The sequence below is a fragment of the Perca fluviatilis genome, chromosome 8 (assembly GCF_010015445.1).
Source record: "Perca fluviatilis chromosome 8, GENO_Pfluv_1.0, whole genome shotgun sequence".
Lineage (NCBI taxonomy): Eukaryota > Metazoa > Chordata > Actinopteri > Perciformes > Percidae > Perca > Perca fluviatilis.
In genome coordinates, this window is record NC_053119.1 from 21,002,756 (window position 1) to 21,030,663 (window position 27,908).

Genomic DNA, 27,908 nt, shown 5'->3' on the forward strand with positions numbered 1-27,908 from the left:
GCGTAGCCAGGTGTAACGGGGGGCCCATGCAAAGCAGGTGACCCTTGGCCCCCTTAAACTTTCCTACATGTTTTGCCTTTTTGTAGCCTTGTAGATGTCCGTATAAAATGTGCACGTACAGTAGCCTACTGTGCAAAAGTTTTAGGCAGGTATGAAAAAATGCTGTAAACTAAGAATGCATTCAAAAATGGAAGTGTTAATAGTTTATTTTCATCAATTAACACAATGCAGTAAATGAACAGAATAGAAATCTAAATCAAATCAATATTTGGTGTGACCAGTCTTTGCCTTCAAGACAGCATCAATTCTTTTAGGTACACTTGCACAAAGTGCTAGGTTGTTCCAAACATCTTGGAGAACTAACCACAGATCTTCTGTGGATGTAGGCTTCCTCAAATCCTTCTGTCTCTTCATGTAATCCCAGACAGACTCGATGATGCTGAGATCAGGGCCATCACTTCCAGGACTTCTTGTTCTTCTTTATGCTGAAGATAGTTCTTAATGACCTTGGCTGTATGTTTGGGGTCGTTGTCCTGCTGCAGAATAAATTTGGGGCCAATCATACACCTCGCTGATGGTATTGCATGATGGATAAGTATCTGCCTGTATTTCTCAGCATTGAGGACACCATTAATCTCCAACTCAATTTGCAGAAATGCAACCCAAAACTTGCAAGGAACCTCCACCTGTTGCCTGCAGACACTCATTATTGTACCGCTCTACAGCCCTTCGGCGAACAACCTGCCTTCTGCTACAGCCAAATATTTCAAATTTTGACTCATCAGTCCAGAGCACCTGCTGCCATTTTTCTGCACCCCAGTTCCTGTTTTCGTGCATAGTTAAGTTGCTTGGCCTTGTTTCAATGTCGGAGGTATGGCTTTTTGGCTGCAACTCTTCCATGAAGACCACTTCTGGCCAGACTTCTCCAGACAGTAGATGGGAGTACCTGGGTCCCACTGGTTTCTGCCAGTTCTGAGCTGATGGCACTGCTGGACATCTTTCGATTTTGAAGGGAAATAAGCTTGATGTGTTTTTCATCTGCTGCACTAAGTTTCCTTGGCCGACCACTGCGTCTACGATCCTCAACGTTGCCTGTTTCTTTGTCCTTTTTCAAAAGAGCTTGAACAGCACATCTTGAAACACCAGTCTGCTTTTAAATATTTGTCTGGGAGAGACCTTGCTGATGCAGTATAACTATATACTATAATTGGTTGATCATACACCTGACTACAATCCTACAAAATCCCTGACTTTTTGCTGGTACCTATAAGAATTGATGCTGGTTTGAAGGCAAAGGCTAGTAACACCAAATATTGATGTGATTTTTTTATTTTTATTTTGTTCACTCACTTTAAATTTTGTAAATTGATAAAAATAAACAAACAATCATTTATATTTTTGAAAGCATTCTTAGTTTACAGCATTTTTTCACACCTGCCTAAGACTTATGTCCACTGGGTCTCATGTCTGGACTGGCTACAGGGAGCACCGGGATAATTCCCTGATGATTGTCCACGTTTTGACAATAAAGACTGTGTGGAATAAAAACACAAAATATATATATATATTACATTAAGTCAAACTTAACAGGCATTTATACAAGCCCGAGATTAGGAGAAACAAAACATGACGTGAAAATATATTTATTTGAAAATACTTCCATTTAAAATCCATCTGATTTGCTTTATTTACATTAGCCCTTTAATGCCTTTATTATTTAATTGAAGTCTTAGTTTGAACTATGATTACATACTAATCAAGTACTTATTAGCTTAAATTGTACCATGACATGTCCAAATACATCTAACTCAAGGTTGGATAAGCATTCAACAGTCAAACTCTAGACATCTCTTTTTTTTTTTGTCTTTTCAGAAATCCAGTTCAAGTGCTCCCTGTTCTTGCAGAAATATTTCACACATTTCTAACAACCTATACTGATATTTTCTGTTCAGAACAGTAAAAAAAAAACAAGAAAAACTTGTGCAGACTGAATGCATCAGGCGACTGAACAGTTGATTCCTAAAACGTGGAGCTCGAACCGGTTTGACACAGGTAAGATGCAATCCCCAGTGCTACAAATATGATGGCCAGCTAACAGGGCTTCTTTACTTCCATCACATTGTAAACACGGTCTCTAAGGCCTCGATTCACAGTTGTCCTTCTTCTTGCCATTGTGCCTTGCCACTGAACACATAAAATACAGGCATAGTAAATAAGAGAAAGGGGGAGGGGGAACTTTAGAAACAGGCAGACATGAATTCAGGCATTTCTTTCAAACCATAAACATGATAATTAAAACCTGTGTTTGTTACATTATTAAGCACTACGTGTGGCCCTGCATGTGCAGTATTGCACACTGCTTGTGGGTGGGTGTTTTTTTTTTTAAATGCAACATCCACATTGTCTAAAAGGTACCGTGTATCTGCCTTGCAGCACATTTAGCAACAATGGTTTGGAGGACCACAGCAAATACCAGCATGTAGTGTGGTGCTAGTTTACTGGTTATTTTAGTTCCCAGGCTTGTTGAGTCTTAGGAGAAGGTAGCGGTGAGGATGGCCTCCTGCTGCTGGTGATGGAGAGTCCCGATACCGACCGCAGGGGCTGGCAGAGCAGGTCGGCTCACTAATCGAAGCTGAGAAAGGTAGAAGAGACGCTCTAGTATGTGTAATATTAACAATTAATTTCAGAACCATTAGGCTTCATATTATAGATTATATTATTTGAGTTGACTACTCACCTTGCAGGCCAGCTGATTCTCAAACCTGGGTGCTACAAAAGACCAGGGACCCATGTTCTGGGGCTCCTCCTGACTCCAAATAAACTCTGTCAGGGAATTTTTTTAAACATTAAATCACATTGAAAGTAAAAGAGGACACTCAGTGTTTTGTCTTGTCTGTGTAGTTTAGGGAGTTTTTCTCTTTTGCCCTTTTGACCATAGAGGGTTTGATCTACATCCACCTGAAACTGGATTTGCATCAGTGTGATTGTGGCGATGAGAACAATGAAATGGAGAGCCGAAGTGAAACCTGTACTTTTTAAATGTCACTTTTCAATGACATTTGTAATAACGCAAATAACTAAAACTTAAGTCTTGAAACATACAGTACCTTCACTCAACAGTATTTCAAGCGGTTCACAGCCATTTGTCTTGACAGGGATTATAAATAATAATAAAAGATGTAGCAGAATTCTTTTAAAAATGTTTCAAACTGGAATTAGGCAGCTTCATTTGTATAGCAAATTTATATATTAGCTGATTTGTTGTTTTACAGAAAAATAATCAGCAACAATTATTTAAATTATATCTAAAAAATAAGATGACCATGAGTGTTGATGTATATAACGGAGAACCTTTTAAGGAGCCGATAAACAATCAAAAGCCGATTGCTTTTAAACAATGTGTACGCGTAGACAAGTGGTGGCTGCGACGCAAACAGCATTGTTCACATACTTGCCTTGTACTTTGAGGATTAAACGTATATCCACTAGGGGGCAGATCAAGGCCATATCCTCCCTGGCTGACACCGGAAGTGTGTTAAAAGCAAGTATATCGGCGCCTACAGTGATGCAAGTACATACGCTGTTGTGCTGGTAAAGGTTAAAGGAGCACTGTGTAGGATTAGGAGGGATATATTGTCAGAAATGGAAAATATTCATAATATTCATGGTTTCATTATCTTAGAATAAGCCCCCCATATCTAAACTAGAGCTGCAACTATTAAATTAATCGCCAACTATTTTGATAATCGATTAATCAGTTACAAAATCTCTGATTCCACCTTCTTAAATACGTTAGGTCACGTTTCACCGCCATCTTTTTACAGTAGCCTAAAACGGACAAACCGAACACAGGCTCTAGAGAGGGCCTTTTGAGTTTCTTTTACCGTAGGTTCTCAGACACACTTGGAAAGGGAGTAGCTAAATCCTACACACTGATCCTTTATTGGGAGAAGCTCTCTATGTGAAAACGGCATCCTCCTCTTCTGATGTGCCGTAACTGTGTTGCAGTTCGTTAGAAGAGCAAACATCCTCTTCAGTAAACACACTTAATCCACAAATTCAAAGAATGATGGGTAAAGACAAGGATGTCGACACTGATAGCCTTTAGTTTCTCAGGCTTGGAAAGTCTTGCATAACAAAATGAAAAAATCCCAGTCAAAGTCGACACTCATTGAGCTTCAGAGGGTGGACAAAATAACAGAGACACTTGATACAATAGTCCTGCAGTGACTACCAGTCTGGTGAAGCTTCATACTTTAGATTTTTGTTTGACAGACTCACAGTTTCTTTGTGAGTTGTGTAATGTTTTCTTGAGAACTCCGTAATAATAGTGGCAACTGTCAGACTATTGAAGTTGCCACACACTGCTCAATGACATTCAACTTCTTATGACTCACTTAAGGAGATGCTTCTGTAATTGTTTTTCTGCCCGACCGTCAAATTTAGATGGCTGTATCGAGGGCATTGATGAAAAAAATCACTTTCTTTCAAGTAGTGAATGATACAACTGAAATGTATTTCTGTTGTCAATAAAAGGTCATTTCTCATTTTGAATCAGGACTGAACCATTTGTGTAGTCTGGCTATCACCAGACCAAGCTCAATCTTTTAAGATTGAACATTAGTCTGGGGAGTCTGCTCTGTATTTTCTCTGCACAAGAGGCGTGATCAACGGGCATAGTTCAAATGACTCTGTACGCAATTGGATAGGTCCTTCAACCAATCAGACCAACGATCCGGGTGACTGTTGCTGCGCTTCGGTGGCCGGCTTGTTGAATGTAAACAAAAAGCTGCTTGGTCGCTTCTCTATTGTCATCGTGTTAAACCTGGCAATAGTGCGCCAGGTGGATAAGCCAGTTTGTGATTGGTTCCGGCAAATTTCCGGCAAACGGAAGCAGGATAGATAAATGTACAGGTTTCCAGCCTGAGCTGCAGGGCGAAATCAAATCGCCGGCAGATTGGGCTGGGTTTACCCAGTCTACCATTTGTGCCTTATCAGGACAATTACAAAATAATGTGTCACACCATGAAAATATAGCGAGAACATAGGACGTAGCCTACAACAACTAATGTTTCAGCAAGACCTAGACCTAAGACTTTCCAGTGTGTATTTTTAGTGGGCCAGACTACTGTGATGGTGTCTATGTAGATTTCAAAAACAAAAAAAGCAAAGTTAAGGAGGATTAAAACAAAACATGGGAGCTTTTAGTTTCTCTCCATTACATTCATATCTGGAACAATCTTCCAGCAGATCGGAGCTTGCATCTGCTTTTTTATTACATTTTGGGTTTTTATTTCTGCCCTGTGCAATATAAGACAATTTTTTGTTCTCAACTGAGGCACATGAAAGCAGATTAATTGATATTGTAAATAACTGATTATATAAACCGTCATCAGTTGCAGCCCTAAATCACATATTATGAGCTTCAGCACATTTGTTTTTACTGTGGCATTATTGTAGTGGCTGTTAATTTGTCCTCTACTATGTTTCTTCTTTGGTTTTTAAGTGATGTAAAGGCCAGAAATGATAATGTATGGTGAGAAACACAGTCAAGTACTTCACGCTGAAATGTCCACAACAACAATGTTGTAAAAGCGTTAATTTGTTCATAAAGCGAGCCGTGGTTTGATGGTAATACAGCAGTGCATACAAAAACCTAAACAAAACATTCGGAAATTAACTTTTCGTCAATGACCGGACTGAAATCAACTGTTGTTGTGATGGCACTTATAAAGTCAGTATGCGTACTAATGGTAGGTGGAGGTCCTACACGTACCTTTGGCGTTGGGGTATCTTTTTAGCTCCTGCTGCAGAGCGTCCAGTGGGAACGGACATAGCTCCTCCACACGGATGAGTGCTGTGTTTTGGTTGGCTGCTGATGTCTCCCTCTGTTTCAGCAGGGCATAGTAATGTTTCCCTGAGCACAGCACCACCTTCTGGACACTGCATAGCATAAAAAATGAGTGTGCTTAATGTATGGGTTATGCTTCCCATTGGGCGTCTTCCACGTTTAGCAGGTTTTTCTAAAAGGACTATTCAAAACAACCAATGACAAAACTCTTGTTTAAGAAAAGTAGTCTATGAACACTGCATTGACATCTGAAGCCTTGCAATTTGAATTATTTCTTTAAATATTTTTCACCACATTGAGGACACACTACAGAATACATTTTTAATAATTAGATGTTGCGACTTCTTTACCTTTCTGCTGGGACTGAAGTATCACCCAACACTGGTCTGAAAGATGTTCCTGGTGCCATTGCAGTCAGACTGGACGCTGCCCCCTGTGAAAACAACACACATTATTCAGCCACTTGCATGGAAATATCTGTGAAAGGGAGTTGGAAATGTTATACGTTTCTACAGTGCTTACAGAAAATCTGAGCAGTGTCTTGGGTCCAACCACAACGAGAGGTTTGCGGAAGTTCCGGATCATCTGTCTCCTCAGCAGGTGGAAGTACTGAGCAGAAGTGGTTGGGTTGACCACAGCCATGTTCACGTTGTCACCGTCCACACCTTCTTCTTTACTGTCACACATCTAAGAGACAAAACAGGACAAGTTAGCAATCATTTACAATTCAGGTAAAAACACAATACCAACTAGAAAGCTGCTGGTTGAACACACACACACACACAGGTAAGAAACATACAAATGTAAATCTGTAAAGCAGTTAACAAATAACGGCAGAGAGAGTAGTGCTTAAAAAAACTAATAAAAATCAAAAGATTATGGTCGTGTGACACTAAAGCTGTCAGTGCCGACGCAAAATGACACTGGCCCAATCCCAAAGTGAGCCCTGAGGACTAAGGACTAAGGACTCACAGACTTAATTGATCTCAGATACTAAGTGAGTGAGTGTGTGAGGCCACATGGGCTCAGATAGGTGGAAATGGGATCGGGACAGCATTTCACGAGATCACATGTTACCTTGGCGACATTTAATAACAAAAGATGTTGCTGACACTTGCCGGTTTGGGAATTTTCATTTTCAAGTTTGTTGCTTTCCACACGGCCAAGGCCCAGGAGACGGCTACCTGATTCCAAACTCTTGTTTTACAAGCTGGACAACAGGTTGGTCCGTTCCGTGGTCGTGTGTCGTGCTGTTGTTTACCTTCATAATTTCCGGATTTCCCTATCGTCTCCGCGGTAAACGTCACAAAGCTTTGAACTGTGGGTAATTCCCTTTGGTGAAGTCTGCATCGATGCAGACTCACGGAAAGGGCTCGGTAAGTGTGTACTCAAACCCTCACGCCCTTTGAAATTCCACATTGGGACAACCCTAAGCCCTTACGAATTTCGCGAGAACGCGCACCAAAGTCCGTGAGTCTGTGAGTCCGGACTTTGGGATTGGGCCGATGATTCTCTTCTTAACGATCCGACATACCGTCATTCAGAGGCTGTAGCGGGCTCTATTTTAAAGCTAGCGCGAAGATACTGACATCATATGGAACTAGATGAATCCATTGGTACCAACCATGACATGCTAGCTTGTCGAGAAGTGTTCTAAATAATGCTCCAGTGTGGCTTAATTTTAGCGAGAAAAAAGCTGGCATGACCATTTTCACAGGGGTTCCTTGACCTCTGACCTCAAGATATCTAATATCATAAAATTTGTTTATGTTTTTCTTGTGTTGGACCCCAGGAAGAATAGTCTTCACTACGGTGATGACTAATGGGAATCCATAATAAACAAACAAGGGCTGCTCAATATATTGTTTTTTTTAAATTGTCATCGCGATATCAACTAGCGCAATATACATATCACAAAAGGCTGCAACATATCGCACTAGACACGAGATTTTTTGTGTGCGTTGAAAGAAAATATCTGCAAATTAAAATGTAACTGTCACTTTTTAAAGTGGTGCCTTTTATGTTCAATTCAATGCTCAATTTGTTCAATAAAAGAATGTTAGAAATGATTTACTTTTATTTGTTTTAAATTCAACAAGCATTTGCTCCCTGCTGGAGCTGCTCCCCCCGCGACCCGACACCGGATAAGCGGACGAAGATGGATGGATGGATGGACAAGCATTTGGTTGTATTTGAGCAGAATACTGAAAGTAACAGAAATGCAGAACTGAGTACACTGTATTATCGGTTTATTTATCGCAAGGAATATCGTTAACGAGATATTCAACAACGTTAATGCATATGGCATATTTTTCTCAAATCGTGCAGCCCTACAATAAACAATCTCAATGACAATGGGTTCTATGGGTACCCACGAGTGTCCACTTTAAAGATATGCCCACTTTATGCTAATCCCATGCAGTTTTTCTTATGCAGTACAAATTTTATTTTCACCTATTCTGAAATGGTGTATTTTAATATTTCCGCAAACTGGGGTCCCCAAACACCCCTATATTGGGTCTGACAGAAAATATGAGACTCGTGTGGATTCTATGAGTCCGATTTTATTCATGTGTGATAATGTCCCCAAAATAGCCATTTCATCGTAGTGAGACAGTTTTTTGAAACTTGTGTCACTGTATAAGATGACCTGTTGTGACCTCTAGGATAATCACAGCCTCATGAAACTTTACAACCACAAACTACAGACCTATGGCATTCAGACGAATATGGTATAATACAGTAAGGGGGTTTCTGAGCCGTTTCTAGAAGAGAAGTGCTCGCCATCCAATTGCCAAAAAATGCAATTCTTGCAGAAATCTCCAAATGTCAAAAGTTTGGATCCCAAATCACAGCATGAATTTTTCTATGGTGTTGCTCAAGGTCTTGATGTCTTAATGTGGTATTTTGGAGGAATTTGTGACCATTTTTATCAATTCTCAATCGGTTAAAATTGTTAAATTTAGCACCAGATCTGTGTAACAAATGGTAACAACCCAAAAATTGCTGCAACAACTTATGAGACTAAGTGAGCATGGGAATGACTATCATGTTCCATCATAATGGTCTAAGCCCTTATACACTTCCACAATTTATTTTAATTCATTCATTTTTATTACAATTTATGACTAAAAAAACTTGACAGTGCGTCATCTTACATTCATCTTTAGATTCAGATGATGTAGACCACTTTTATGTGGCAAATACTGTTAACCTTCTGTCTACTCCTGAACATCCCCTGTCCCTTAAAAAAGAGATGGTAAGAATGATTATAGGTTAAGTGTCTCAATTAATAAACTACAGTGTGCCTATTACAGAGGGAGAAAAGAGTGATTTCAGACACAGCCTCAATCTGATGTCTTTTGTCTGCTGATTTCTAATGGACAATTAAGAGACATTAGCTCTGTTGATTTGTTATTGATTACACAGGTTAGTGGCATAGTAGTTGTGTGAGGGATAAGAAATACTGTTTGTTGACAACATAGCACTATATCCATTACATTTAGATTTAACTACCTTAAACGACAGACTTTTGCTGACCTGACTTTTGCTGACCTTATGTTTGATTTTCAGGCAGCAACGTAATATTAAAAGGGGAACTATGCAGTTTTTTTAGCTTAATTTAACTTAACTGAACAGCTTCAGAGTCATTGGAATGGTTATATGACTTTTTACGGGTTGAAAGGTGGTCATCTCGCTTCCCCCTAGTGCCTGTGAACGGAAAAACCACCCTTGCAGCCTCAGCGTCATGGAGTATCGCGTGATATCAGGTCTCGTGACGAATTGCTTCACGGCACTGCACACATACACGCCGTTACACGCCCACATCCAGTAACCGGCTAGCTATAAGAACAAGGTAGCGATGGAGTTTTTCACACTATCGTCATGGCTGAGTCGGCAAAAAAGAAGCAAAAAGCTAGGAAAGCATTGTCGGAGGAACAGAGAAAAGAGGAAACGGCAGACTGACAGAGCGAGGAGTCAGACACGAGTAAACATCGGACCTGCGTTTTCTGAATGGCGAGAACTGAGACAAACAGAAGCCTGCAAATCCAATGCTGACCTGGCGTTCTTGCTGTTGCACTTGTAAGTATCTTTGATCAGAAACTTTATCTGCCACAGAGTTTCTTGTTAGCTTGATGTTGGCAAATGCAAGTTGCTTCTGCTCCGACAGCGTTCTAAGGCCAATGTAGGAAAAAATAATAATGTTACGCACCCGGGAGAGAAGGGTAATATTTTGAGAAAAACCTCAGTGGACATGGCTCCGTGCGTTCGCCATCTTCTTTGAAAACAAAGAGAAGATGGGAGGGGGGAAAGAGTCGCCAACGAGTTTTTACGACAGTGTTGCCAAATATCTATTCCGAAGCTGTAGGTGGAGCTCTATAGAGAAACCTGCGAGCAAAAAGCATCCAAGTCAAGTCTCAAGTCTTTGAGCTCAAGTCCAAGTCAAGTCTCAAGTCTTTGAGCTCAAGTCCAAGTCAAGTCTCAAGTCTTTGAGGGGCAAGTTCAAGTCAAGTCTCAAGTCTTTTGCCACGAGTCCAAGTCAAGTCTTAACTCTCTGGCCATCTGATCTGTCCCTAACACTGTATTGTTAAATCTTATGAATTCAAAGCATGTCCTGTAGCTACCATCCAGACAGTACAGTATTAAAATCAGTTGAAGGATAACTTTATGGGGTCTACTTAACACATCCCTCTAGCCCTCGGACCTGGTGAAATATTAACCTAAGTCTGTCACGTCATATCGATACAACTATAATGATACAATGTGCCTGTTCCCAGCATTAGCACAACACTTTGCGATGGTTAGCTTGTTACCTGTGCCGATATATATGCTAAATGTCTCTTTCACTCAAAAAAATGTCTAATGTCGAAGTGGAAATCAAGAAAATAGTGGCAGCGCCACACCAGTTACAGAACAATAGGCATCTCAGTGTCAGTCCAAAATACGCACAATAAGCAGTTTGAACTCACTGATCTAATGCAATTTATTTATTTTCTAAGTGTTAGTATGCACAGTGAAATTCAGTCCAGCGTGAGGGAGATCCGACTCAGAGGAGGAGAGGTTAGTGAGGCCAGCGTCTCCATGGCAGGGGACAGTGTGCACGGATCCACTGCGCCACGCATGGATGAAATACTAAATAGGAGTACAGTAACAGAAATATGTGCAGAATTAAGACAATCGGCCCAGTGTTTGGTGGACCGGGTACACCTTGTTCACTTAACAGCCTACAAATCATCCACGGGATCAATTACTCATTAAAATGAGTTTGCCTACCCGACGCAGCGTTTATTCCTGGGGAGATGGATCCGTGCGTACCGCCTCCTGTGCGCCATGAATGTCTGAGGCTCAGCAACTACTAACTATAAAGATACAATGGGCCTGTTCCCAGCATTAGCACAACACTTTGCGATGGTTAGCTTGTTACCTGTGACCATATATGCTAAATCTAACGTCTCTTTCACATTAGCGTGTGAGTGACCGACCTATTTAGGTGCGTTTTGAGATGCCTGATGAAGTTCGGCGTTGATCCGGCATCATTTATCTTGGTGCCACACACCTTGCATGTAGCTATTGGCTTACTGCCACTGTTTACCAAGTTATTGAAAGCAAAACTAATGACAAAAGGCACAACTCCGGGAGGACTTGGTGTCGCCATCGTCAATGTATTTTTTTTTTTTTTTATGTGAGTGCGCGCACATAAGGCATAACGCATGCGTTACGTTGCATATTATGGCAAAGGGCAGGGGACATGCAGTTCGTCATACGTTTCCCCAACGTATATGCACCAATAAAATTTAAAAAAGTTAAAAAGCAATAATAGCATGAAAATATTTTGTTGACGAGTCTCGAGTCTGAAGTCTTTTGGGTCGAGTCCAAGTAAAGTCTGAAGTCAGCTGTTTGTGCGACTTAAGTGCTGAACTGCATAGCGCCCCTTTAAGTGCCAAGTGTGACATATCGTCTCCCATTTCTAATTACAACTGGGATGTTGACATGGCTATCAACACAAAATCACAAAGTGCTCATTTGACTGACTTTATATTTCAGTCCCACAGACCTGGAGGAAGCGCTCCATACGGCAGGATGAGTGCTCGGGTCCAGCTCCATCATAGCCGTGAGGCAGCAGGATCACCATCCCACTCTGTAACAGCCACTTGGCTTCACCTAGGGACACAGCAGTTTCACATCTAATGTATGAAGAAATTTCCAGAAATATATGATAATAAGAGTAATTGTGAATCTGTTGATAGCACAAGTGTAGTCAGAGTGTACCTCCAGTGAGGAAGGTATCAAAGATGATCTGCGCTCCATTGAAGAAATCTCCAAACTGAGCCTCCCAGATTGGAAGGAGCTTCGGCTGTGCGATACTCATACCATATTCAAATCCAAGCACCGCCTCCTCAGACAGTGGGCTGTTACACACCTAAACACACACACACACACACACACACACACACACACACACACACACACACACACACACACACACACACACACACACACACACACACACACACACACACACACACACACACACACACACACACGAAGGCCCTATTAAAACTGAAGGAATTATTATTCCAACAAATGAATCGCCTTTTTGAGGGCCGAAACATACAATAATTGAGCTCCTGCTGTACGTTTCTGATAGACTAATGAAAATCGGCACACATACTGTATTTATCATGGCAAGATGTACAAAAAAGCCTCTTGGTGCCCCGCCCTAAACTCATCAGGAAGTCTGCCATTTTTAATTGACTGTGCCTAATCTGTGCATTTTTGGCCATTTCCACATGTCATATTTTAACGAACTCTTTCCTAGAGATTTCATCCAACTGACTTCAAATTAGGTTTTTTGCCATCTGTAAGAAATAAAAATAATCAGTCAAGCTGGCTGTGCTGTATGAGGATACAAATTATAGTTCAATAGTATTGTGTGTTTAGTGGAAGAGCACTGTGACAGCTTAGTCATGCAAAATGAGAAAAGGATACTGTGCAGAAAGCAGCACTGTATGACGGTGGTCAGAAAGCAACAAGAGTGCAGCAACGAAGTTAATATCAGTTTGATATCAGTTTGACCATGAAAGTAAGTTACTTCTCAATCTGTGATGGACAACAGTGGCGCATTATTCTTTCTGACCATCAGCATAGCTAAAGTCTGCCTAACAACTGATGAAGAGGGCGTGTGCCAAAAGACTGGGACCAGTCTGTGCACCAACCAGGGGACGCCAAGTCTAAACCACGGTACTCCTCCAACTTTTAATAAACAAATCAAAATGCTCTTAGAGACTGATATATGAATTCATGTATAAGCCAGAAAATTCAGTCTGATGAGAGAAGCCTGTGTGCCTGCTCAACTCGGACCCATGTACACGTTTATGCTCTTATGATTTTACTTAAATAAATACTTGTTAAACTTTTAAGTCCTCTCTTTGTCTACTTAGTGGATTTTGAAACACAACACATCTTAAGACCATATGATGAGAAGTTATTAAAAGCAAGACTTTTCATCAAACGGTGTGGGCGTGGCGGCCATTTTGAGCATTTAATCGATGAAGTTGTTGTAACTCCAGTGTTTACATGATATTTACAATGTGTGGTCTAGATGTAATATTGAGCTGCCCCCCTGCATTTTGACCATGCCCCTACATGTTGACCACGCCCCCTTTCATAACTCATGAACCGCTTGACATAGAGTCTTGTGTGAGGTATCACTGAACTCAGCAGAGTTCCTTTTTCATTGGTTGTTTTCCTATGCTTTAGCCACGCCCCTTTCATAACTAAAGACCCATTTCATGTAGACTCTTGTGTGAGGTATCACTAAACTCAGCAGAGAGTTCCTTTTTCCAGTGGTGACGGTTTGCGGGCAGAAAGGAGCGGCATCTGCAGGTAACCCCGACGTGCGCAAAGGTGCGAAGGCAAAACGCTGCTTGCAACTTTAATTTAAGAATTAAGGATATGAAGATGTCATGCTTTAAACAGATTGTGTTCACACTGATGTTTTATCTGTTTTATACGGCTTTTACCTCCAGGAAGCCTGTCTGCTGCGGGCTGATGTGGTTCAGAGGGATGTACATGTCATTAGTGTCTTGACACACCACCATGGCGTGTCGCTGACTGAACGTGCCTCTTCCAACATCCTGTCCGCTGATTCGAATATTAAAGCCTGTAACAACAATCATTTTAAACCTACAAATCCATTTCTTGACAGCAATAATAAATAAGCAATCATAAATAAATATTCCAAGATACTTATATTTTCTGCTTAACACTGACCTTGGGAGAGGAGAGAGCCGAAAGCCAAGGCCTCTGCTGTGGACCAGTCCAGTTTGGTCCCTTCTTCTAACTTGTTTAACCGAGCCTGAGTTCACACAGGAGGAAAACATCATCCAGCTGCTGCCATGTCAACAAGACAATCCAACAGAAATTACAGAGACGATGGTCCACCTGTGCATGGGTCTTTCCAAGGTGGCTGTGCAGCTGGATTTGCTCAGGGATGTCCACAGATTTTGCGCCTACAAACTGCAGCAGGGGAATGGGGACGCCTGTGTCCCAGGTGGTGACTCTGGCCTGAGGTTCCACCAGATCCCCCCAGCGGCCCTGCAGGTTGGTGGGTGGAGGGCTGTACAGGGTCATGTTAGACAGCTTGTCGTTGAGCATGCCGTAGTGTTGGGACTTGATTGCATCACGCTCGACATCGGTCATCAGACCCTCAGAGATGAGCTGGTCTGAGTAGTAGTCAGGGACGCTCTTACGGGATCTGTGAGGATGCAACAATGTGACAATGTCTGTCATTCACCAGTAGATTATACAATATGTCTGTGGGGGAACAAATGTTTTTTTTTAAGCTATACAAATGATTCCCAATTGCTTCAGGCAAACAAACTTTCTTGGTTTTACTCTATGTTGGAAAAAAATCTTGAAATCTCCAAATGGAATTTAAAGACACTCAAAGCAATTTCTTATGTCAAGATGCAACTTCCAGTGGTACTGTTCCCATCGACTCCGCTTGCAGGGTTTCTACGGGTCGCTAAGTGGACTTCCTGCTGTGCATTGGGAGATTTTTAAATGTATTTTTAAGATGTTCTTTAAACTAAAATGTGTTACACAAGTTACTCTTTTAAGGAATAACTTAGGGCGTAGGTTGTGTGCGAGTGTGCGGTCGAGAGAGTTTTATCACCTGCTAAAGAACCCTGAGAAATATGCTGTATATGCTACGGTAACTTTTAAAGTAAAAATGCGTTGTGATACAATGTAAACAAGGTAAATATAACTGACCGGATGATCTTGTACATGGCTGGGTTAGTGAAGAAAGGCTCGTCCAGCTCGTTGTGGCCCCACTGACGGTAGCAGATCAGGTCTACGATGACGTCTTTCCTAAAAAGCCTCTGGTAGTCCACAGCCAGCCGAGTGGCCCGCAGCACCTCCTCTGCATCATCGCCGTTTACGTGGATCACAGCACAGTTCACCATCTTACCTGTGTAACAAATTTGACCATAACTTTCTGATTATAACAGGATGCATGACCTGTGTCAAGTAATATTTTAAAAAACATATTTCTTACCACACTTAGACAATTCAAATAGGTTTCACCTTTTCAAATACTTTAAATTTGCACAAAGGCACATTTGCAAATATAATTCGACAGAGATGTCTATGCTTGATAAGAAAGTAGTGTTTCACTGACCAACATCACTACAGTACAACGAGGATCTCGCTCTCTCGGATGGAGTGGTGTAACCCACTTGGTTGTTCACAATGAGATGGATGCTCCCACCGACTCTGTAGTGAGGGAGGTTTGAAAGGGTCAATGTTTCTGGAACAATCCCTTGGCCAGGGAAAGCGCCATCACCGTGGACCTGTGGAGAAGACAACAGAGATTGTCCTGAGCTTTTAGTAAAACCGCAGGACAGTTGGATAAGGACTTCTTTAACAAGGCCCAGAGAGGCTAAGTGTCATTACCTCCTGCTAAGTATGAACCCCGGATCAGAATAGAAGAGTAATGAAGACATTTAGAGGTCTATTATTGGAGATCCACATTTTGTAGGCAACAGTGGAAATTGTATTCATTCTAGTATTCCAGTAAGTATATTGGTTATTGAAAAAAAATGCTTTAAAAATAGTCAAATGTTTTGATGGACAGTAAAAGGGAGGTGATTGAAAGACTGGAGAAACAAAAGAAAAAAATAATGGCTCCTTTTGGGCGGCTAATTACTGCAGATAGTGGTACTAAAAGAAGAAGAAGAATACTTTATATGCAGTGACATATATATGCATGCATGGGCTGTGGTGGAATTTCCAGGAACACCATGTTAGACACATTAGGTTACAGGTCAGGGGACGACGCCATTCGGCCAGTCTTTAATAACTACACCTCTTCATGTATGAATATGTTCTGGGTCTCTACAGCCTCAGAGTCTAGACAGCTGTATGATAAGGGACTGTCTCCTTTTAGTCGGTGGAAACAGGGTAAAGGGGCCTGCCACTAGGCCTGTCACGATAACAAATTTTGCTGGACGATAAATTGTCGCAGAAATTATTGCGATAAACGATAATATTGTCGTTGAGAGACCAATTTGCATCTAATGATAATGGCATAATAATGCAGGTACACTTTTTCAAAGATCAATACACTTTTATTTCTAAAGAATATTTAACACTGGAACTGGAAGACATTTTAAATATCCACAATATATGTCTTTGATCTCCTTTAGTATGTCGTCTTTCACGCTGATGTACAGTTGTGGAATTGCCTTTTTTGTCACGCATGTGCTCCCAGGCAATTCATAGCCTACTGGCTGTCAAAAGTTTGCTGCATTCCTCGAGTGTTTGTGCGGATAAACTACACACTGTATTACATATACATAAAAAAAAAAAAAAAAAAAAAAAAAAAAAATTTAACATTTATTTATAAATAATTTTTAATTAATTTATTTTTTTTTTTTTTATTTTTTTTTTTTTCTTTCTCCCCCCCCCAGTAAATGTTTGTACCAAAATAGTTCTGTTTTTCAGTCTTCATTTTGGCGATGCGGGCGCTTGTGCTCCTCTGCAGGTCGGAGCTCGTGTGGGGGGAGCCGACACCACCACACCCCCCCCCACACACACACACACACACACACACACACACACACACACACACACACACACACACACACACACACACACACACACACACACACACACACACACACACACACACACACACACACACACACACACACACACACACACACACACACACACACACACACACACACACACTTGTACCGTTAATGTTCTGTGCATTGTCGGACACATGGAGCCACTTTCCTGAAACCGCTTGTATGTCCGAGCCTGTCTCCACCGCCTCCACCTGCAGGTTGTCAGCTGTGTGGTTTGAAATGAAAGGGAGAAAACGGGACGCCGAGTAACACGGTTGATATCGCTCATATACTTTTTAGTTTTTTGACGGCGCCTTAACTGCAAAGTGCTGCGGGAAACCCTGCCCCAACTCTCAACTAGCGTTTTCTGTCACTCTGTCTCTCTCTCCGCCAGGAGTCCCGCCCCAACAAAGACCATGCGACTGACAAGAGGGTTTACTCCTCGTTATGCTAAGGAACCGAGAGTGGTCCTCCAGTCTCTTTGGTAGAGAGAGACGAGAAAAACAAACAAGCATGCAAATGGAAATTATCGCGGCCTGAAAAATTATCGAGCTCATTTTTTTTAGCGTGCGATTAATTGATTTATTGACTATCGTGACAGGCCTACCTGCCACAGTTTGGCATACATCTCAGAACTAGGCTAAAAAAAGGTGACCATCTTTTGTTTTAGTGCCATCAGTTTCTTGGTATAACACAAACTTGACACTTGTGCTAGGGATATATACATCAGCCAAAAGGCACAGAACCTCAGAGTTGAGGACGACACTGCCAATAACACATTGGGTTTAAACTGTACTGTCTACCTCTATCTCTCCTCAATCAACATCAATAAATGCTTATGTGTAAGACCTTAATTCTCTTGAACCTTCATGTATCCAGAAGTTAAGCAGCTCCTGAGTTTTTCCTTAAAAGGAACACGCCGACTTATTGGGAATTTAGCTTATAAGACAAGTCGATACATACCCTTCTCATCTCCGTGCGTGCTGTAACGCTGTCTGACGGCTCCAGCATTAGCTTAGCCCAGCACAGATCCTGCAGGTAACTGGTTCCAACTAGCCTACTGCTTCGAATAAGTGACAAAATTACGCCAACATGTTCCTAATTACATGTTGTGATTTGTAGAGTCACAGGGTGTACAAATAACAACGTATCATGAGACACAGCCATCTTCTATCCGTAAACAAACCGGGAACTATATTCTCAGACAGGTTTGCTGCGAGCATATCACTCCGCCCAAGTACTATATTCTTCCGCCTGAGAATATAGTTCCCGGTTTGTTTACGGTTAGAAGATGGCTGTGTCTCATGTCACGTTGTTTTTTGTACACGCTGTGACTCTACAAATGTTGGCGTTATTTTGTCACTTATTCGGAGCAGTAGGATTACTGGAACCATTCACCTGCCTGTTCTGTGATGGGCTGATGCCACTGGAGACGTCAGACAGCTTTACAGCACGTACGGAGATGAGAAGGGTATGTATCGACTTGTCTAACTCTGGGGGTTACGGTGAATAAGCTAAATTCCCAATAAGTCGGTGTGTTCCTTTAACATGGGCTGATCACTGACATAGTGTAACTGGATACATTTGCTTTGCCCTCTAGTAATGAGTGATAAAGATTTAATCACAACAACAAAAAATATAGGTTTTATGAAACTCCAAAATCAATACAATAGTCCACCACATTTCATTACAATTTGTTTTGATTTATCAATAAATTTCAGATTATGGGGGAAATGTATAATTTAACCACATTCTCCCCCATTGGATTCTGGTTGGGGACCTTTATTACATGTCATAATCCTGTTTCTCCCCATGTTTTCAGTCTCTCCTGCATTACTATTAAATAAAGGCAAGGTATTAAGTTGTTCTTCCTCTTCTTGTAAAGTTAAACCTATTGACTGCATGTGTGCATTAGTTTTTGTGTACCTGCAGACAGACGACTTGGTCCCCCGGCTGGGCGTTGTCTTCAGGTGAATAGTCTCCTTCCTGCCTGAGCTGCTGCCTGGCTCTGGTTTTGCCAAGAGCCACAGGGTTGATCGCCTCAAGGTGAGATGGGTTGGGCAGCATGGTCACATGAAGAGGGTGTCCAGCTCCAAAATCCAGCTCCACCGAGGAGGTGAGGTGGGAGAGAACGTCACCGATGGCAGGCGAGGTGTCGGGGAACTCGCTGAGGCCACGCATCTTACGGAACATGAGCTGGAGAGAAAAATGATGGAAGAACAGTGTGGGTTGATGTTATCTTACCCTTGTTAATTTGTCAGCTGGCTGTAACTTTCGGTTTACTTGTGCTGCTGATCACAGTCATGCAACATAAACAATCTAATCTTGTCAGGTTACAGATAATTTGAAAGTACATGTCTCATTAAATGTGGCTGTCTAAGGCTAATTAACCTCTGGTGGGAACTTCAGCAGGCCTGTCAGGAGGTTAAGTCGGCCTCTGTGGGGCATGCCGATGACAATGTCAGTGACTCCGGTGTGGGCCAACTGGTGGAAAAGCTCGTAGAAGAAGGCCATCATGCTCTCTGCTCCTTCTCCTCCATAACGCTTCACAGTAGCAAACTTGGTGGCCAAAAAGTGGTCAAATTCCTACAGGCGGTGAAAGAAAAAGTAAAGAAACAGATGGATTAAAAATACACAACATTACCAAAAAAACATGTGATAAGATCTGTCAAATAAGACATTTTTTTGCGCCCTCCTCTTTCTTCTTGGACCTACCTGAGATTCCAGCATGATCTTGGCCAGCTGCCTCCTCTCCTCTGTGGAGAAATTATTTTTCCTGAGTTCCTCAAAGCGGTCAGCAAACCACTCCCTCTCGTCGAGGCTGCTCAGCTGGCTGGTCTCCACTGACAGGTGGCCACAGTAGGCTTCTTCCAGGTAGGCCTGAACCTCTTCCACTGAAGCCTCCGCTTTGCAAATGTGCCGTAGACCTGCAGAAGCACATTGAATGAGCCGTGATAACATCCACAAGTGAACAGAGGGGAGCGCTGTTTTTCATGTTCATGTTTGTTGATTTTCATGTTTTACTCCTCAGGACTAGAGAGCACCAAAGTCTTTAGTCTAATCTGATCTAATCAAGGACTATTCTATACATGGTGTAACTGGTGAATGCAATCAACTAGCTGACTTTTCAATTTTTTTATTTTAACCTCAGCTGAAAGGTAACACCATCCTCCAACCATTTCCATCCTTAGGTTTATAAAACAATAAAATGTACAACTAAATAAAATCACAGTACTTTGTACAGCACTTCGCCAAATACTCAGATAATTTAACATTAGAAAAGATAGAAGAATAAACCGTTTCAGAATGTTTATCAGGTTTTTGTAAATTTGTTCTTTCAGAGTTACATTTTCACTTGGCAACAGACCTACATTACAATTAACTGTGTGGAATGTAACTAAGTACATTTACTCAAGTACTGCAATTAAGTACAATTTTGACATACTTGTACATTACTTGAATGCTTTAATATAACGCTACTTTAAAGTTCTACTCCACTACACTTAAAAGGAATATTGTATATCTTTTTACTCCTCTACATTTATTGGACAAGTGTATTATTTTACAATTATTTTACATACAAATGATAAAATATGATACATTGTAATAACTGCCAAACTTTCTATAAAATAGTTAAAAGTAATATTAAACCAATAATAAAGCACACAGCTTTTGAAACTTACTTTTACTAACACATCAGTATGATTTTGAATACATACATTGTATGGGTGTATCTATATCTATCTATCTATCTATCTATCTATCTATCTATCTATCTATCTATCTATCTATCTATCTATCTATCTCTCGACAGGACAGCTAGGTGACAAAGGGGAGAGAGAAGGGGAAGACATGCAGGAAATCGTCCCAGGTCGGCCTCGAACCCTAGACCACTGCGTCGAGGCATAAACCTCCCAGTACACATGCGCCTGCTCTAACCACTGAGCCAACCCGGCCACGTATGGGAATATTTTTACATGTTGTAATACCTACCATACCATAAATACCATAACTAGATTGAAGGACCTAAACTAGATTGAAGGACCTAAACTATTCAGAAAATGTGAATAAATATAATAATGACATAATGTTGCACGTATACAAGTAATAAAACAAGGTTACAAGGAGGAGAGATTGTCATTATCCCAACTTCTGCATGCTTTCTGTAGGTCTCCATCCACAGCTGTGATGTAACAGTTACCTGAGGTGTTGAGTGGTCCTGTGATGGTGCCAGTCAGCATGTTTATCTCCGGGACGCTGTGAGCAACAGGCTGTTGGGGTAGTAAGGGGTTAATTTTAGCAGCCTTGTGTCCATGTGCTCTGTATGCCTCCACCAGACGGGCAAGACCATGATCTGCAAGACAACAGGCCGCTGTCAGCATGGGTTAGGGTTAGCTAATCCTGTTCCGAAACACACTTCAGTGTCAGCCACTGGGTGTACAACAACCGAGCTATAAATCAACACTGAGCCAAGTGACTATTTTACACAAATAATAATAATAAATAAATAATAAAATATATTTTATACACAAAAATCAATGCACGCCTCTTAGTCAGTAGCGTTACTTGAGCTCCTCCTCTTCTTATCGGGTGATGTTAAATTATGCACACAATAAATTAACCCCATACTGACCTTGATTCAGTGCTGCGATGCGGTCGCTTAACTTGTGGTGGCTCTCGGTCAGTTTGGGTCGGTATCCGTAAACACCTTTCTCGGTGTGATAACAACAGCCGACCACCTGCCGAGCGACACTCGGTGGCAGTTTGCTCAACGACTTTTTAAGGAAAAGTACGGCCGACATCGTTTGAAAATGTAAAACTATAGCTAATCTTTATATCCACACACGCCAACCATAGAACGGCTACAGGTCGGCGGCCATACTGCCGAGAGAGGGGCGTTATGGGAGGAGACGACGCATCGGAAGCCTATTGGCTGAGGTTCATGTAACGTTACACGTTTCATAAGTAAACCTTTCACTTTTAAGTTTTCATTACTTTTGTCTCAGGTTTATTAAAAAACACCACTTTTGTATTTGTAATATACGATAATACATTTCCTCGTGTTTAAGTTAAAACTCCGAAGTACCTCAAGTAGCCCCGTGACGTAGCGCAAGTGTCAAGGAACGAGATCAGTGCTGCGTTCATGTGTTGATTGTAAATTCCAGACTCCACATTTGAACGTTGGCAAGCAGGATTTTACGTGGTTTTGGTAAGAAATTGACAATTTTGTTTTTCTATATGTTGCTTTTTCTAGTTATTAATTTATCTCAAATTCTCCTTAGTCTAACAGCATACAGTTCAACAAGAGAGGAAACTGTATAATAAAACAAGCAGAGATGCCTCCTATGTTTCTCCACCCACACCACTGTTATTAGACCATGATGCAATGCAGCAGGACATGTTGATATAGGTGAGGCTCCCTTTGTCCAATAGAAATATCTTTATTATACCATGTTAAACTGATATTACTATACTACGCAATCGTCAAGTTGCTCTGAAAGCGCTACATCTTTATTTGCATCTTTTTACAGCAGAGCCATCTCTAAGACACTGCAAACACAGGGAATGTTGTCAAAGTAACATAACTATCTCATATGAGGAAAATGCAGCCTTACTGTAACTCCTAGAACGTTTTTTTGCCATTGACTAATTATGCAAACTAATGTCAGATGCCCACAATCATGTTTTTAAAATATATGTCATACTCCCTGCAGTAGCCTGATATATGAATGTGTTTATGTAACAGTAGGCCTACATTAACCATTATTGTGGCATGTCTTGATAAAACTTACAATGAAAGAGTCAATAAATAACACATAATAAATAAGGTCTAATTATCCTTAAATACAAAAGTTCTGATCAGTCAGGAATATGGGTGGCTTGAAATATAAATCGCTATTTACAGACTGTGTGAGCTAAAACACACAAGAAGCCTCATTCTAGTTTACAATAATTCACCACATTTACAATCCTGTAGGCAAATTAAAATATGCAATTATTAAGATTAGTATATGATGGAATAGTGGCATTAGAATGTGCCAGAGGCCACCAAATTTGGGCTTTCACAGCCAAAATTCTCAGAGTGGGGTAAGCCTCTGGACCACCCCCCTTACACCCGTCACCTGGTTTTTGGAGTTTTTCTATGGAATAGGGCTGCAAATTATAATTATTTACCTTATCAATCAATTTTTGTCATTTTGTCTATAAAATGCCAGAAAATGGAGAAAACACCCATTACAATTTACAGAACTCTAGGTGATGTTTTCTAATTGATTTTTTCCCAACCAATGGTTTAAAGTCCTAGTATATCCAATGTAAAATTGTATAACACATAAGAAGAAAAGCCTCACATTTGAGAAGCTGGAACCAACAAATGTTCGAAACATTTGTTTTCAGGGTTGCACCGAATGATCATTTCCATTATTGATTAATCATTTGGTCTATAAAAATTTCAGAAAATGTTCAAGAAATTCTCTTCACAATTTTGCAGAGCCAAAGTTAACGTCTTCAAAGGACTCGTTTTCTCCCCAAAAAAACATCCAAGCCCAAAAGATATTTTCTTTCATGTCATGGAAGACAGAGAATATCTTCAAATCCTTAACATTTGAGAAGCTGGAACTAGTGTAATGATCATTGATCTTTTATCAAAATGATGGCCAATTAATTTCTATCATTTTCAGGTATAAAAGCATTAATGTTCTGTTGATCAACTAATCAGTTAACTACTATGGAGTCTAAACTCAAGGTGTTAACTGCTAATTAAACTTTTTTTGACAGGAAACGTTGATTTATTTGTGTAAACACAGGGTGCAGCTTCACAGATGTATAAGAAACCCAAACTAGCTGTAGAATGGAGTTTTATAAATAAAACCCAAAGTAATTACCTATGACACCCCCGCCCCCCCAGCCCATCAGATACCTGGAGGTTCACATTAACATTTAGATAAACCTGCTTTCCTTCATCGGTTACTGCGTAAAAATAAGCAAAGAGAAGCACAACGAAGAGAAACAAGTTAGCGAGACATGACACACTGGGGGAGGGGGGGGGGGTTTGTAAAATGTCTTTACAACACTGGACAAGCACAACACACAAAGACACACAGTCCATATTAGGGGAAATGGTTTAATTTGGAGACAGAGGCAAAGAAACACACCACACATGAACAAACATTGACCAAAAAAGAACACAGTCTTTCGGCTACACACCCCGCTATGGGAAAAAACAAAATCAGAAAACTCTACACAGGTAAAAAGCAAGGCTCAAACTAAACCGTTAACTCTTCAACTAAGACAATTATCCACAAAAGTTGTTGAAATCCTGATGACCATTAAACTATGTGGACAGCACAAATACTAACATGAAACTTACCACGATTTAGAGGATCCCCCCCCCCCAAAAAAGGAAACTGATTAACGAATAGAGAAACCCAAAGAGATTTGAGTAAAATCAAAATCAGGCATCTTTTAGAGACAAAAAAACAAACAAAAATTGCTTGACACCACCAAGAGGCCAAACTCGAGACCTGGTCAAGGCGAGGCCACATTGAGAGGCCAGACAATTTTTTTCCAATATAATTTTTTTTCTTTAATTTCCAATATAAAAAGCTTCACTGGTACAAAATACATATGAACAACCAGTTGTAGAAATTGGAAAGCCTGTGCATGTCTTTTTTTTTTTTAAATCCCACCCAGTTTCAAAAAATTTATATTGACTGAACAGAAAAAAAAAAAAAAACTACTGTATGCATATTACAGATCACATCAAGATGCACCCACTTTGGCTTTCATCAAGACAAGATAAAACATCTATTAAATTATTGGTGGAACATGAACAAAGTCCTACCGATTATCAGACAAGAAAATAACAGGAAAAGATTTTTTTTTTTTTCTTTTAGATCAAGACAATATCTATAGAGATGCAAAGCGACCACACTTGTCAAAAAAATAAAATAAAATAGCACTTCAGAATATGAAAACAGAACAAAAAAAGTGATTGTTAGAGCTTGAACGGGATTTGTGATGGAAGCCCCTGAAGTGAGTCAAGTTCCTGTTAGGACCGCTGTGGACCGTACATTGTGCTTTTTTTATTCATTCACAGTAACACTTTACCATACACTGCATACCAACCACCGATCTGCAATCATTTCAGTGTTGGACACATTTTTATCATTTCAAGATCTTAACATGGCACTCAAGTTTTTTTTTTTTTTTTATTAACTTGAGATTTATCTTGTTCACTTTGATTTTGAAACAAATTCCCCTTCTGGTCACCCATCGTTTGTATCGCAAAGTGTTACAGTACACGTGTTCACACTCACTAAGAAAGAGGTTTAAACTTCAAATGTATAGGGAAGTTTATTGTTTATCTACAATTTTTTTTTTAAACCAACTGTTCAAATTGAGTACATCACAACACACATTTTACCAATAACTCAACACACAAGGTGGGGGGGAGGAAGAGAAGGGGGGGACATGAGCAGGTGACAAGAGCTTTCGATTACACTGGCATAAATAGACAAAAAAGGCGAACTGCAGCAATCTCTAAACCAAGGCCTGATAAGGATGTGTAGGCAGTTTCTAGACGTATATATGGCACTTTGAATATTGTATTGCATTTGGATAGAAAAAACACACTGTAAAAAGCACATGCCCATATTAAAAAGTGAAATCGGTGGTACCTTGAAATTTTGGGGATTATAATCACACACACACACACACACACACACAACATTCTGCAAAAGTGATTAGCTCCCACAATTGTGCTTAATGTTTCCTTACAAAACCACAACACTTTCCTCAAGCACTTTCAGTTTCAAATTTGGTACCTCTTTATATTATATATTTTTTGGAATATTTATGTATTTCGAGAAAAAATAAAAAATAAATCCAAAACCGAAAAGGTCAAATGGTGAATAAGTGTGCATTTTTGTGTCGTAATCCTGTGTGAGTGTCTAGTTTCACACACAAAAAAAGCCCCTGAGTTGACAACTTTTTAGCGCCACCAGGTACGCAGTTTTAGGGAACCCTTCTTTGGGAGTGAAGTGGTTGTTATTTTACCAGGGTTGTCGCAACGTGTAGTACAACAGACAAAATACCACCCCGGCAAAAACTAAATGTAAACTTTGTGTTGAAAAAAATGGAATGTATTTGTAAACCAACACTATTTGTGGTGGACTTAGTAAGTAGCATTAATGTGCTGTGCATTGTGTACGACTGAAACATGATACTGGAAGTCACTTAAAAGAACAATCAGCAAAAAACTAAAATAAAAAAAAAAGCAAGAGTGTGTGTCTATAAAATGTGCAGAGACCCACAGGTCGTGTGTTGTGTCCAAGTGATCTCTTCTTCAGGGGCTCCCACATTTGCAACCACAGAAAGTGTTATGCGTGTCACGGTGTGGTCGTGTGTGTGTGTGTGTGTGTGTGTGTGTGTGTGTGTGTGTGTGTGTGTGTGTGTGTGTGTGTGTGTGTGTGTGTGTGTGTGTGTGTGTGTGTGTGTGTGTGTGTGTGTGTGTGTGTGTGTGTGTGTAAAGAAAACTAGGTAATATTACAGGAACAAACGTGTGAATTCAAAAACACTGAGTTTGACACATGGGCACTTTAACATCAAATTAAAACAAAAATACATTGTCTGGCATCTGTATGATAAACAGACATTAATCATCTTTCAACATGAGGCATCCAAACTAAACCAAGGTGAAACATCAATTAATTAAATTATTAATGACAAACTCACAGAAAGTCAACAAGACGTACCGTGGAAGTTGAACACTAAATTTTTCATAAACGCTGAAAAGAAAATTAAGTCTACATACTGTGACCCTTGTGGAATTTTTTTTTTTTTTACCTTTTCCCAGATGTTGAAATAACAATTAATGCAGAGGAATTTTTTGACTTAAAGTGTTTTTAATTTACTATAAATGATCCTCAAACGTTCACGCCCGATCAAACTGATTTTAGTCCTCTTTAAAAATGTAATACACTGAAGACCCGCCCCCCCCCCCACACACACACAGATGACATTACAACATAATCTACAAAAAACCCAAAGTTTTGCCTGGGTTCTGTTAGTTAAACTTCTATAGATTCAATGGTATAAAATATAGGTAATCTAAGTGTGCATTTAAACCACAGATTGTCTATTTGTGAATCAGTTCTAAAAAAGTTGACTCATGTAGGTAGTCATTTCTCTAAGCAGAGCAAATGTACCTTTTATTGTGCCATCAATAGTTCAAAAAAAGGTAAATACACTGGATTTTTGTAAATGAAAAGAAAATATATTTTTAAATAGCCTTGGTGTAAATCTTCACACTGCCCGCAAAATGTAGAGATCATTACAGAGCACTGAGAGGGGTTTTACTGGTCAGACTTTCAAAAGTGTTGAAAAGTGGCCTGTAGCATTTTCTTTTTTCTTTTTTAAAAGAAGCCAACGTATTGCTAATGGCACCAAATAGCACAGCTGTGTGCCAATCCCTGTATTCAACTTTCAAGTGAATTTTACTGAGAGAGGTAAAAATAAACACAAAAAAACAAAGCTAAATTAAAAATACGAAATCCCACAGGTTGGTTTTTAAAACAGTCGCAAAAAAAAGGAAAAACATTCGAAAAAAGTTCTCTTAAATGAATGCACGCAGGCAATTTTTCACATTGATTTGCTTGACCTCTCTCCCACTTGTCACATTTCTATACAGAAAAAAAACCAAAACAAAATGAATACACATGCAGAAAAATCAGGTTGAGCTAAGGTCAAGGGTCAGTGGGTGGCCAGGTATTGGTCAGGCGAGCTTAGAGAGACATCACAGACAATGGTGGGATGATGAGGCCAGGAGTTTGGCTTGGCTTTCAACATCATGAAGACATGCTAGGCTAATGATGAGCAAACAGGCATGGAGATTTGTTCTAAAAAAGGAACAAAAACAC

At 40.3% G+C, this 27,908-nt stretch overlaps 2 protein-coding genes across 10 annotated transcripts in view; both read right to left on the bottom strand.

Moving 5' to 3' along the window:
• Positions 1–1,627: 1,627 nt before the first annotated feature.
• On the bottom strand, positions 1,628–21,791 carry dhtkd1 (dehydrogenase E1 and transketolase domain containing 1). Its single transcript, XM_039809230.1, has 18 exons — positions 21,623–21,791; positions 21,191–21,343; positions 19,705–19,916; positions 19,381–19,575; positions 18,916–19,185; positions 15,537–15,708; positions 15,128–15,326; positions 14,297–14,609; positions 14,126–14,210; positions 13,876–14,015; positions 12,122–12,272; positions 11,907–12,013; positions 6,374–6,538; positions 6,202–6,284; positions 5,777–5,943; positions 2,738–2,823; positions 2,500–2,632; positions 1,628–2,184 (listed from the first exon to the last, which is right to left on the bottom strand). The coding sequence occupies exons 1-17, from the start codon at positions 21,789–21,791 to the stop codon at positions 2,531–2,533; spliced, it is 2,769 nt and encodes a 922-aa protein (XP_039665164.1). The 3' UTR covers positions 1,628–2,184; positions 2,500–2,530.
• Positions 21,792–24,098: 2,307 nt separating this feature from the next.
• The window catches only part of LOC120563607 (CUGBP Elav-like family member 2), a 32,681-nt gene continuing 28,871 nt past the window's right edge, over positions 24,099–27,908 (bottom strand). For all 9 annotated transcript variants that reach the window (XM_039807885.1, XM_039807886.1, XM_039807883.1 and 6 more), the window contains one exon: positions 24,099–27,887. The gene's annotated coding sequence lies outside the window, so the exon portion shown is untranslated. The remainder of the gene's footprint in view (positions 27,888–27,908) is intronic.

What these genes read in the sequence shown, in the direction of transcription:
- dhtkd1 (XM_039809230.1), bottom strand. Translation starts at nt 21,791, where the DNA reads ATGTCGGCCGTACTTTTCCTTAAAAAGTCGTTGAGCAAACTGCCACCG. An exon ending in CATCGCAGCACTGAATCAAG is followed by an intron (nt 21,344 to 21,622) that starts GTCAGTATGGGG and finishes GTTGTCTTGCAG; the next exon opens with ATCATGGTCTTGCCCGTCTG. An exon ending in CGGCTCTCTCCTCTCCCAAG is followed by an intron (nt 14,016 to 14,125) that starts GTCAGTGTTAAG and finishes TTGTTGTTACAG; the next exon opens with GCTTTAATATTCGAATCAGC.